General features: G+C 45.2%; 1 protein-coding gene across 9 annotated transcripts in view; it reads right to left on the bottom strand.

The window, feature by feature from the left end:
- Window positions 1-7,251: 7,251 nt before the first annotated feature.
- ACACA (acetyl-CoA carboxylase alpha) overlaps window positions 7,252-12,790 on the bottom strand; it is a 281,219-nt gene continuing 275,680 nt past the window's right edge. For 8 of the 9 annotated variants that reach the window (XM_057714164.1, XM_057714165.1, XM_057714170.1 and 5 more), the window contains 2 exons: window positions 12,061-12,197; window positions 7,252-10,527 (listed from right to left, as the gene is read on the bottom strand). In XM_057714164.1, the coding sequence (XP_057570147.1) occupies window positions 10,404-10,527; window positions 12,061-12,197 (261 nt within the window). In that variant the 3' untranslated portion in view covers window positions 7,252-10,403. The remainder of the gene's footprint in view (window positions 10,528-12,060; window positions 12,198-12,790) is intronic. The other variant, XM_057714173.1, reaches the window with a different exon arrangement.

Here is a 12,790-nt window from a genome sequence, read left to right as displayed (position 1 = left end):
ATTTTTTTCCATCCCCTCACTTTCCGTCTGTATGTGTCCCTAGGTCTGAAGTGGGTGTCTTGTAGACAGCATACATATGGGTCTTATTTTTGTATCCATTCAGCCAGTCTGTATCTTCTGGTTGGTGCATTTAGTCCATTTACATTCAAAGTAATTATTGATATGTATGTTCCTATTACCATTTTCTTAATTGTTTTGTTGTTTTTGTAGGTCCTTTTCTTCTCTTATGTTTCCTGCTTAGAGAAGTTCCTTTAGCATTTGTTGTAGGGCTGGTTTGGTGGTGCTGAATTCTCTTAGCTGTTGCTTGTCTGTAAAGCTTTTGATTTCTCCATCGAATCTGAATGAGATCCTTGCTGGGTAGAGTATTCTTGGTTGTAGGTTCTTCCCTTTCATCACTTGAAATATATCATGCCACTCCCTTCTGGCTTGCAGAGTTTCTGCTGAGAAATCAGCTGTTAACCTTATGGGAGTTCCCTTATATGTTATTTGTTGCTTTTCCCTTGTTGCTTTTAATAACATTTCTCTGTCTTTAATTTTTGTCAACTTGACTAATATATGTCTTGGCGTGTTTCTCCTTGGATTTATCCTGCCTGGGATTCTCTGCACTTCCTGGACTTGGGTAGCTATTTCCTTTCCCATGTTAGGGAAGTTTTCAACTATAATCTCTTCCAGTATTTTCTCAGGTCCTTTCTCTCTCTCGTCTCCTCCTGGGACCCCTATAATGCAAATGTTGGTGCGTTTAACATTGTCCCAGAGGTATCTTAGGCTGTCTTCAGTTCTTTTCATTCTTTTTTCTTTATTCATATCTGCATCAGTGATGATCACAATTCTGTCTTTCAGGTCACTTATTCGCCCTTCTGCCTCAGTTAATCTGCTATTGGTTCCTTCTAGTGTATTTTTCATTTCCGTTAGTGTGTTGCATATCTCTGTTTGTTTGCTCTTTAATTCTTCTAAGTCTTTGGTAAACTCTTCGATCTCTGCATCCAGTCTTTTTTCAAAGTCCTGGATCATCTTCACTATCATTATTCTGAATTCTTTTTCTGTAAGGGTGCCTATCTCCTCTTCATTTAGTTGTTTTTCTGGGGCTTTATCCTGTCCCTTCATCTGGTACAAAGTCCTCCGCTTTTTCATTTTCTCTTTCTGTGGCTGTGGTTTTCAGTTCCACAAGACAAAATACTGCTGATACTGCTTGATACTGCTGTCTGCTCTCTTGTGGAGGAAGCTATCTAGGAGCCTCCTGGGTGCTTCCTGATGGGAGGGACTGATGGTGGGTAGGGCTGGGTGGGTGGAGCTCAGTAAAGCTTTAATCTGATTTGGTGGGCAGATTTGGTGGGCGGAGCTCAGTAAAACTTTAATCTGCTTGTCTGCTAATGGGTGGGGCTGTGTTCACATCTTGTTGGTTGTTTGGCCTGAGGCCACCTAGTGCTGGAGCCCACGGGCTCTTTGGTGGGGCTAATGGCAGACTCTGGGAGGGCTCACACCAATAAGCACTTCCCAAAACCCCTGCTGCCAGTGCCCCTGCCTCCTTGGTGAGCCACAGCTGCGCCCCCCACCTCTGCAGGCAACCCTCCAACACCAGCAGGTAGGTCTGGTTCAGTCTCCTATGGGGTCAATGCTCCTTCCCCCTGGGTCCCTCCAAGAGTGGAGTCTCTGTTTCCACAAGTCCTGTGGAGGTCCTGCAATCAAATCCCGCTGGCTTTCAGAGTCTGATTCTCTGGGGATTCCTCCTCCCGTTGCTGGACTCCCAGGTTGGGAAGCCTGATGTGGGGCTCAGAACCCTCACTTTAGCGGGTGGACTTCTGCAGTATAACTGTTCTCCAGTTTGTGAGTCACCCACCCAGCATTTATGGGATTTGATTTTAACGCGATTGCGCCCCTCCTACCATCTCATTGTGGCTTCTCCTTTGTCTCTGGATGTGGGGTGTCTTTTTTGGTGAGTTCCAGTGTCTTTCTGTCGATGATTGTTCAGTAGTTAGTTGTAATTCTGGTGCTCTTGCAAGAGGGAGTCAAGAATTGATATTCTTGCCTTATGCCTGATCTTAAGAGGGAAAACACTGAGTCTTTCACCATTAAGTGTGATATTAGCTGAGCTTTTGCATAGATGCCTTTTATCAGGTTGAGCAAATTCCTTTCTTTTCATGGTTTGTAAAGAATTTTTATCTGGAATGGGTGTTGTATTTTACAAAATACTTTTTCTGCATCTATTGAGATGATCATGTGGTTTTGTCCTTTATACTAGTAATATGGTGTATTACATCAATACATTTGGATGTTAAACATACTTTGCACTCCTAGGACAAATCTATAGTGTATAATTAAAAAAAAAGTTGCTGTGTTCAATTTGCTAATATTTGCTAAGGATTTTTGTGTTTATCTTCATGAGAGATATTGGTCTATAGTTTTCCTTTCTTGTGATGTCTTTGCTGGCTTTGGTATTAGGATAATACTGGCCTCTAGAATGAATTGGAAAATGTGTGAAAGACTGGTATTTCTTTAAATATTTGATAGTGAACTCACCAGTGGAACCTTCCAGGACTGGGCTTTTCTTTGTGAGATTTTTAACTACTAATTTAATTTTTTTATGTGTTATAGGTATATTCATATTTTCTGTTTCTTTTCAAGTCAGTTTTAGTAAATTTTTGTCTTTCTAGGACTGTTCATTTTATTTAAGTTGTCTAATTTGTTGACATAAGAGTGGCTTATAAAATTCCTTTATAATCCTTTTAATTTCAGTAGGGTCACTAGCAATATCTCCGCTTTCATTTCTGATTTTGGAAGTCTTGCCTTCTCTCTTTTCATCGTTTATCAATTAAAAAAATCTTTTCAAAGCACTAACTTTTGGTTTTATTAATTTTTCTCTATTCTTTGTTTTCTATCTCATTAGTTACCACTCTGGTCTCTTTTTTCACTAATTCTGCTTGCTTTGGGTTCAGTTTTTTTTTTTTTTTCTTCCAGTTTAGGATGGAAGTTACTGATCCAGAGACCTGTTACTGTTGACTTGTCTGTATATTCTTTCATTTACTTCTGTTAATTTTTGTTTTCTGTATTTTGGGGCTCTGGTTTTAGGTGTGTATACATTTATAATTGTTGTAGCTCCTGACAAATTGATGCTTTAATCTTTATAATTTTTCCTTTGTCTCTAATGATATTTATCTTAATGTATATTTTTTGCAATGTTAATGTAGCCACTCCAGCTCTCCTATGGTTACTGTTTATATGGTGTATAGTTTCCTATACTTTTAACCTTGTCTTTGAATCTAAAGTGGATTTCTTTCTTTTTGTTTTTGGCCGTGTTGAGTCTCCATTGCTGTGTGCAGGCTTTCTCTAGTTGTGGTGAGCAGGGGCTAGTCTTCATTGCGGTGTGCGGACTTAGTGTGGTGGCTTCTCCTGTTGTGGAACACGGGCTCTTGGCATGCTGGCTTCAGTAGTTGCAGCACATGGACTCAGTAGTTGTGGCACGCAGGCTCTAGAGCACAGGCTCAGTAGTTGTGGCACACGGGCTTAGTTGCTCTGAGGCATGTGTGACTTTCCTGGACCAGGGATCGAACCTGTGTCCCCTGCACTGGCAGGAGGATTCTTAACTACTGCACCACCAGGGAAGCCCCAAAAGTATGTTTCTTGTAGACAGTAGAGAATTGAATTTTTGTATCTAGTCTGACAGTCTCTGCCATTGTAGTGTTTAGTCGTTGCAAATTTAATGTAGTTATTGATATGGTTTTTGTCCATTTGTTCCTCCTTTATTGCCTTCTCCTGTGTTAAAATAGTATGCCATTTTAATTCCATTGTTGTATTTACTATATATTTATTCTTTTTAAAAAACTGTGATAAAACACTTAAAATTTACTATCTTAACCATTTTAAAGTGTGCAGTTCAGTAATGTTAAGTATATTCCCATTGTTGTGCAACAGATCTCCAGAATTTACTCATCTTGCAAAAACTGAAACTCTATACCCATTAAGCAATAACTCCCTCAGCCCCTGGTAACCACCATTGTACATTCTTTTTCATGAATTTTGACTATTTAAAAAAAAATTTTTGGCCGCGCTACATGGTGTGCGGGATCTTAGTTCCCCAACCAGCAATTGAACCTGTGCCCCCTACATTGAAAGGGCAGAGTCTTAACCACTGGACCACCAGGGAAGTCCCTTGACTACTTTAGATATCTCATAAATGGAATCATACAGTATTTTTCTTTTTTGTGACTGGCTTATTTCACAAAGCATAATGTCCTCTGCTTTCATTTTTTTTTTTTGATATATATCTAGAATTGGGATTGTTGAGCCATATAGTAATTCTAATTTTAATTTTTTTGAGGAATTGCCATACTGTTTTCCATAGTGGTTGCACCATTTTACAATTTTACCAACAGTGCAAAGGGTTCTAATTTCTCCATATCCTCACAACACTGTTTTCCGGTTTTTTGATAGAAGCCATCCTGATGGATGTGCGGTGATATCTCATTGTGATTGATTTGCATTTCCCTAAAGATTAGTGACGCTGAGCATCTTTTCATGTGCTTTTTCGCTGTTTGTATATAATCTTAAGAGAAATGTCTATTCAAGCTGTATGCCCATTTTAAAACTAAGTTATTTGGGTTTTTCTGTTGTTGAATTGTGGAAGTTCTTTATATATTCTACATATTAACCCCCTATTAGATATATGATTTGCATTTACTATATATTTTTAAGTTATTTTCCTAGTGGTTGTTCTAGGGATTACATTACAATCTATTTGAGATAAACACTAACTTCTAGTAAAATATAGAAACTTATTTTTGATATAGCTCAATCTTTCTTCCCCTTCGTCTAATTATATTTATTACATTTAAATATGCTATAGACTGCCAAAATACAGCAATATACTCAATATGCTGTTTTATGTAATTTTATGTTTTACAAAGTTAAAAGAGAACACACACAGTCTTTTATATTTACTCAACGATTTACCTTTTCAAGTGCCTCTTCATATCTTTGTGTAGATTCAAATTACCACCTGGAATCATCTGAATGACTGCCTTTAATTCTTATAAAGCAAGTTTTCTATCAATGAATTCTTCCCCTTTTTTGGTGGTGGTGGGGGATACCTATATTTCATCTTTGTTTGACTGGATATAGGCTTCTTGGTTGACAGTTTGTTAAGATTCTTGTAGCACTTTGAATACATCAGCCCACTCCCCTCTGCCTTCCATTGCTGTTATTTCTCATTTGTTGTTTGTTTTGTTGTTCCTCTATACATGATGAGTTGTTTTTCTCTAGCTTTTTTCAAGACTTTGTCTTTCAGCAGGTTGGCTATGCACTGTCTAGGTGTAGATCTTTTTGTGTTTATCCTCTTGGGAATTTATTGAGTTTCTTGGATCTGCAGGTTGTTTTTCATCATATTTAGAAGGTTTCAGCCATGATTTCTTCAAATATTTTTCGTGCCCTTTCTCTATTCTCCTGCTGGCATTCCCATTACACATCAATTGTTATACCTGACGCTGTACAGATCTCTGAGGCTCTGTTCATTTTTCATTCTTCTTTCCATTCTTCACGTTGGATACTTTCTATTGCTCTACCTTCAAGTTCACATTCTTTTTTCTGCCTTCCTGAGTCTACTATTTAGTCCCTCTAGGTAATTTTTCATTTGTTATTGTACAACTCCAGAATTTCTTTTTTTTTTTTTTAATTGTGGTAAAATATACATAACATAAACTTTACCACTTTAAGTTTTTAAGTGCACAGTTCAGTAGCATTAAGTACCTTCACTTTGTTGTGCAACTATCACCACTGTCCATCTCCAGAACTTTTTCATCATCCCAAACTGAAACCCTACATCCATTAAAAATAACTCCACATTTCCTCCTCCCTACAGCCCCTAGTAACCCCTATTCTACTTTCTGTGAATTTGATAATTCAGTAAACCTCATATAAGTGGAATCACACATTTCCCATTTTGTATCTGGCATAATGTGTCACTTGCATAACGTCTTCAAGGGTGAAGGCTGTCTTCTAGGTTGCATTCATCTTGGCTACGAAAGTACTTGTTAGTATGGGCAAGAATGATCTGTTAGCTTTTTCCTAATTCAGGGCCTCGACGTCTTTGTTTCTGTCTCTCCTCACCCCAGTCCTTCCTGCTCACCCCAGGCGGCCAGTCATAGAATCAGAATGTCTGGATTAGACACATCATCCAATCCCCTTTGAGCTGCCATCTGTCTCCTCTCCTTACAGTTCCTAATGGGCTGAGCCCACTGGGTGGGTCCAAGTCCCCTCAGAGCTGAGGCTCCGTAATCATTCTGCCCCTCCACCAACCACAAGGAATCCCATGTTTTGGAAGATGTTGCCTACTGAAATACTGCGTTTTTGAAGATGTCCTGTTCCCATTATTAACTGCCCATCGGAGCTTCTAGCCAACATGAGGAAGCCAGTATCATGTGCTAGGTAGGTAAATCTGTTAGTTATCAGGAAGACAACAGCATGGTGAGCCTTTGTCACCTGACGGAGGCACATGTAGGATGTCTGGAGTATTGAAAATAGTGGACAGTTGCCCCTTACTATTTCCATGCTTCCTGGGTGGCCTGGGATTACTATCCTGGGTGACCCCTCCAGCTCAGGGACACACACATGTGGAGCTGAGATTGGGGCCAGATTTCTTGGTACGCGAGGTTGTGCTCTTCTTGTTTAATCAGGCTGATTTCTAAACGTTTACGCCCAGGCTTCCCATGCCCCCAAACCATCGAAGGTGTCCCACTTTCTCCAGGAACACACCTTGTCTCCTGGCCCAGCACTTAAAGGTCATCATGACCTGGTGCCTACTTGCTTTTTCAGATGTCACGGTCCCTCCTCCCCCTGATGACTGCTGTCACTCCTAGTGTCTCTTGAATTTCAACTCTGAAACGCTGGTGCCTGACGGGGGCACCAGCCTTACCCTCCCAGCTGCAAGCCTCTCTGACCATAGCCTTCAGCCCTTCATTGTCTGCACACTCCCATGGTCCTCACCACGTGGATCAGGGCAGGCCTGGGTTTTTCCCTTCTTGTGCCCAAGCTGAGGAGCCAGCATCTGAATGAAGGTTCACCTCCAGCTCAGCACCTCTCCAGGCCTCTCACCACAGCCTGGCGCTGGGTCTTGCACATAGAAAGAGCACGGAAAAGGTCCTCCCTGAGATGGTCACGAGGCACTGGCATCGTCACTGTGTTCTTGTTTTTCACTTGGGGAAAGATGGGTGGACCCAGGTTAGATCACAGAACCCTCGCTGTTCAGTCTTTTCTGTACTACCCCAAAGTAATACCAATGGACATTTAAAATTTTCTTTTATTAAAAAGACTGATGAAAGAAATATCACTCCCCAACACATGAAAGCACTATATGTATCAGACAAGTTCCCAGAGGCAGCAGCGCAATCTTCCCATTCATCTTGCCGACCTTCCTGAGGAGCACCAACAGGCGCTGGCTGAGAACAGGGACAGCATCAAGGTCACACTTGGGGTCTTGTTCTCATCTGGCTGTTCAGGGAGGAGGGAAGAAGGCCCAAGGCCTCCGTGCCGACCAGCACTCCCCGCCCATGGAGGGCAGCAGCTGGAGGCAAAGAGCGGCAACTTCCCCTGGATCCTAAATCTTCTTCCTGCTCCCCCTTCTAGAACATCTAGCTTAGGGTGATTCCAACTGATAAATATTTTTTAAATTGTTTTATTTCATTTTTTAAAAAGCCATCCTTTGCTTTGCTGTACATCCTAAAGAGTTTAATAGTCAGCAAAGGCTGGTGCTTCCCCTCTCTCCTCTCTTGTGGCCTGTGCCTTTCTTTGCAGATGTTATTCCTGCTTCAACCACGTGGATTCACAGAAACTGAGACAGAGGGTTGAAGGCACAGAAGTGTGTGTTTCCTGCCCCTAGTGCCTTTCTGTGCCCAAAGTTAGCATTCAAAAGCCATGAAGTAGCTAACTTAGTTGGAGACTCTAAAACCTCTCCATAAAAGGAGCCTGAAGTGATCTCTGGAAATGGTTTGCTATTCACTTGACCCAGAAAACGCCACAAATCATGCAACAAGAGGTTCAAATCTTTGTGTTTACTTCAAGACCCATGAAACCGCCTAGCCCGTGAAGGGTACGTGGACCCGAAAACCACCCGGGCTGGAAATGGCGTCGTTTGCAGAAGCACCACGTGCCACTCTCCTTACACTGGTTCTACTTTCAGCAGGGATAGCACTTGCCCTGCAAAGCTCCCCTGCCCAGAATGGGACCAGAGTGAGGTGCTGAACTTGGGCTGACATGACACACAGTGACTTGTCTACAATTGTGGAGGTTTATTTCAACAAAACATGAATACATTTGATTGACGCTCCTTGCTCATCAGGCTGTGCGTCCATCGACTTCTCAATAAGACAAGTGAGGGCTGCTTTGTGACCGAAGTGAACGGACAGCGTGGTGACCTTAGCTCAGCGAGCCTTGGTCAATACATGGTTCCCCCTCCTCCTGCCTTGGCAACCTCGCGTGTGTAACGGGCTGTGTCTCTTTCTGACTTTTCCAAAAGAGAGAGCCCTGCCCAGGTAAGACCTAAAGGGAGATGCTCTGGTTGGCGGGGAGGGAGGGCAGTAAACAAGCGTCACCCACACAGCCCCTGAAGAAATGCCAGGGCAAGCACAGGACTTCACACAACCTGTAGGTGTATGGAATTTTCTTTATTGTAGAAAAGTGTAGAGGAATTATCTGGTCAAAGGTGAATCCAATTCTTACTGGGTAAGCAAATACCAGCAACAGTGGACGTTCTTCTGGACTGAAAAGTGTTCCCCACCTTGTCCTGCCCTTCTTGGCTGGGATGGCGCTGAACCCCCGCAGCAGGGCAGCTGGCCTGAGGCTCCAGGCTCCTGGGGGCAGGTGGCAACCCGTCCAGCCACACATCCAGCCACACGGTGCCCATCAGCATAAACAGTTCCTGAGGAGGGGAGGGGAGCTCTTTCTTGTGTGTGAATTGTAGGGTTAAGGCTCAAAGCTGTAGCTGGTACAGAAGTATTCATAGTGCTGCCTCTCAGACGTCCTAGTGATTTCCTCCTTGGTCATCAGTGACAAATGCAATTAGCTGCACTGTAGGAACCAGATGCTACGCCTGCCCCGATTACCTGCCACTCTTGTTTCAGGAACACCAGCCAGGGGTGGGTTGGGAAGCTCTTTTCTTGAATGAACTGGTTGTTGAAAATAAACTCTCCATCATCCATGAGGAGACCAGGGAGGGGCCCGTGAGCCTGGAAGACAGCAGCACCATGATGGGGTTGTAGACAGTCTTAAGGTCACGTGAATTCTGTGTCGCCTGGAAGCTTCCCCACAGTGGGAGAGGTCAGTTCCTGGCGCCGAGAGCACTGATGTCACCAGGACTCCTTTCCATGGCTGTGGGGAGACTGGCTGCGCCTGCTGCCTGGATACATTCGAGGAAGAAACAAGACCCAAAGCAAGTAGGAGTATCAGCTGCGGGAAGAGTGGCCCCAGAAACAGAGATGGTGGCCCGTAGGCACTATTAACCTCCTGTAGCTATCAAAGCTCCAGGCTTAATCGTAACGACCTTCTGGAGACCGGCTGGCCCACTCTCGCTGTCACATGATGACTACTTTCCATCAGTGACAGGAAGGGCAGCTCCCCCGGTGCCTCCTCTGCTAGTGGGACCCCCGGGCGCCTCAGCCAGCCGAGCGGTGGCACAGGGGGCCGTGGCAGGTCAACTGTCTCTGCACTTGTTCTGAGAAGACAGCCCCCGGTCGAGGCCCCTGAATCGACAACAGTGACTTGGTCTCTGCTTTCTCTGCTTCTTGGATCGTGGTTTTGGCCTCATCTTTGAGTCAAAGATGAGAAATGTGCAGATCTCATGCTCTCATTTTTCTTCATAAGCCGTACCTTGGTGTGATGAAACTGTGTGCCTGGTGTGTACCAGGCTGAGTGTGGGGTAAGGCTTCCTCCTCTCCCCATGCCTGGTGCTGGGCCTGTGGCCTCAGCCCTGGCCCTCCACTGCCGCTGGTGGCTGCAGGCTCACAGGGCCAGGGGCGAGCGCGGGCTGCTGACTGCCTGCCAGCAACTCCCACTCCCCGGGGCCAGACCAAGGGGCAGTCGGAACAGGAGGACGGCCCTGCGTGCGTGTAGTTAAGACCTCATGGTACATGTGTGTACCTGTCATTGCCTTCTTAGGTCCTGGGCGGGGAGCGAGGACTGCAGTCATAGCCAGGGTAATAAATACTGAACGGGGTGGGTGTGCCCGGCGGGCTGGAGCGGGGGGCTTGCGACCCTGCGTCCCACTATGTCATGAGCAACCTGAAAGCATCCAGGGGGAGCAAAATACCACTTTGATTCCAGTGCTGGTCTCCTGTGCCTTCTCATTACAGTGGTTTCAGGTGTGAAAGGCAGCTCTAGCCCTTTTCTCCGGAGGCAGGGCCAGGGGCGGGAAGCTCTTCCTACGTCGATGGGGAGTCCATCGTGGAGAGGATCCGAACGACTTCTGCTCGCTGAGTGGGTGAGATGTGCTGGGTCATGTGGACGATGGAATCCATGGCGACCTCTGGATGGGCCTGTACCAAGCTGGAGGAGACGATTCGGGATGGTGAGGACCAGACAGAGGCAGCAGTGCCTACATCAGGGTAGCTTCAGAAGTGCCCAAGAAACCTGCTCCGAGTCCACCCGGCCATCACTGGTTTGTCTTCCTAAGTGAAAAATGTCCCTAGCAGCAAGGTTGGTAGCAGGTGAACTGGAAACATTTTGCTATGTCAGAAAGTGAGAAAGTAACCTCGAAAAACCAAAACCACGATGGGGTCATGTCACAAAGATAGTGGAGCCAGGGTGAAGGTGCTCCCACTGGCTAAATCTGGGACATTTGGGGCATCAAAATAATGACTTACAAATCATTGAAAAAAAGACATTCACTGGTCTACACCAATCATGAACATATCACAAATGGAGGAGAGAGGACTTTGCTTAGAGGAGAATTGGGGCGGTGACAGTCATTGTGGAGGTCGTGCAGGAGGTGCAACGTTACCATTTTGCAACCTCACCATAAAGGCCGGATCAGGCAAGAATCAGCCCTGGATGCTAAACCTAGGCGGGGATTCTGCTGAGCGGGAACCTGCATGGCCTTTAAGTGTCTCTCCACAGACTGCGTGCTGGGTTCAAGGGGGGAGTCAGGAACTGTACAGTGGAGACATCGGGGAACAGCTTGGTCAGGTGGTGGCACTAACACGGGACGGGAGGATGATGTCGTGTGCCTCCAGGTGTGGCACCCTGTAGAGGCCACCTCATCACGGATAGGATATCCTGGCTGCGAATGCACGGCCTGAATCTAATCACGAGGAAACATCAGACAAACTTGAAATGAGTGGTGGTCTACAAACGGTGCTTTGGATAAAAGGCTCTATGTTCAATTTATAAAAGTTAATCATTTTACGATAGTTGTGTAAGAGAATATCCCTATTAGCAAAGGCATACTGAAGTATTTGGGGGTAAAGGGCCATGACGGACCATAATATATGTAACTTACCCTTAAATGGTTCAGAAAAATATATATATACACACATACACACATATACACGTATATCATTTGTACACACACAAATGATATAGCAAAAGGGTAAAATGTAAATATCAGGAACATTTGGGTACAGATCTTTTCTTTGTACTGTTTTTAGTTTTGAAATGTGTCCAAATAAAAAGTTTAAAAAATTGTCCCCAGTAGTCTCCACCACCCAGCCCAGGGGGAAGATGGAAGCCTCTAGAACACAGCAAACTCTTGGCTGGGGGAGGGAAGGAGGTAGTTTCCCAGGAAACGATGGTGCAATCAGGTTTCCTCACAGAACTGTCCATCCAGTGTGACTATCTGCATTTGGAGCTAACAGTTGGGCATAGTGAACTAAGCCATCATTACTAAGTGCCCTTGGGGACCAGCAGCTGAGACAGAATTGTGCTTCAGGGCTCTGTTCTGATCTGTGGGACCACAGTGTCCCAAACAGAAAGGGACCACAAAGACAACGAGGCATCATCATCTCACTGTTTGTTCTTAAATCTCTCATTCCCAAAAAGTGAGCCCCACTTCTGCCGAGGACCCCCCTCAGCCAGTCTCACCTGCGAATCTGCTTGAGCACGTAGTCTCTGCTGATATACTTGATGTTCTCCTCTATCACCGAGCGAACGCCATCGTCCTCTGCCAGCTGTTTCTCCAGCCACTCCACCAGGTCCATGTTGTTGTCCCAAACATAGGCCTGCGAACAGATGACGCCGGCTCAGACACCGCGGGCCAGGCCGGTGGACACCCTGACTCGTCTATATCTGGGAAGAGCGCCGCAAACACTTGCTCAACGTAAAAATGTTGTTCCCAGTTCTCCATTACTCTTGGCTTTGCGGGAGGAGGAGGAAACAGGCCTCAAGACAGAAGCTGTCCCCGTCCTCCCTGCCCTGCTTTTGAAGCACCTGGGGTCCCCAGAGGTATCCATGCTCACACGGATGCTGGACCGGTCACTCTGCCTGTTCTACAAAGTCTACGGGAATTTAATCCCCTGACCGATTGTTTAGTAAAGTGCTGATAGGGAAAGCTTGTTTACTTGGTGTTTTAAAAATGAAACGTGAGCTTTTCAAGGAACTGAGTCACGATTCCTAAAAGTACGTCTCGAGTCCCAGCCGGGCGCAGCAGGTGAGCAGCCTCCTGCCCTAGAGCCCGAGGAAGCCAGAGGGGAGAGGAGTCCTCCCGCTGCGTCAGAAACCTGAACCCCGGTTCGCTTTCTGTGAGAGTTTCCCAAAGGGTCAGGATGTCCATTACCCCAAAAGTCTCAGCTAACCACCTCTCACCTCCTTCTTT

This window comes from Hippopotamus amphibius, chromosome 17, assembly GCF_030028045.1.
Source record: "Hippopotamus amphibius kiboko isolate mHipAmp2 chromosome 17, mHipAmp2.hap2, whole genome shotgun sequence".
Taxonomy (NCBI): domain Eukaryota; kingdom Metazoa; phylum Chordata; class Mammalia; order Artiodactyla; family Hippopotamidae; genus Hippopotamus; species Hippopotamus amphibius.
This window is presented reverse-complemented; position numbering and strand designations above follow the sequence as displayed.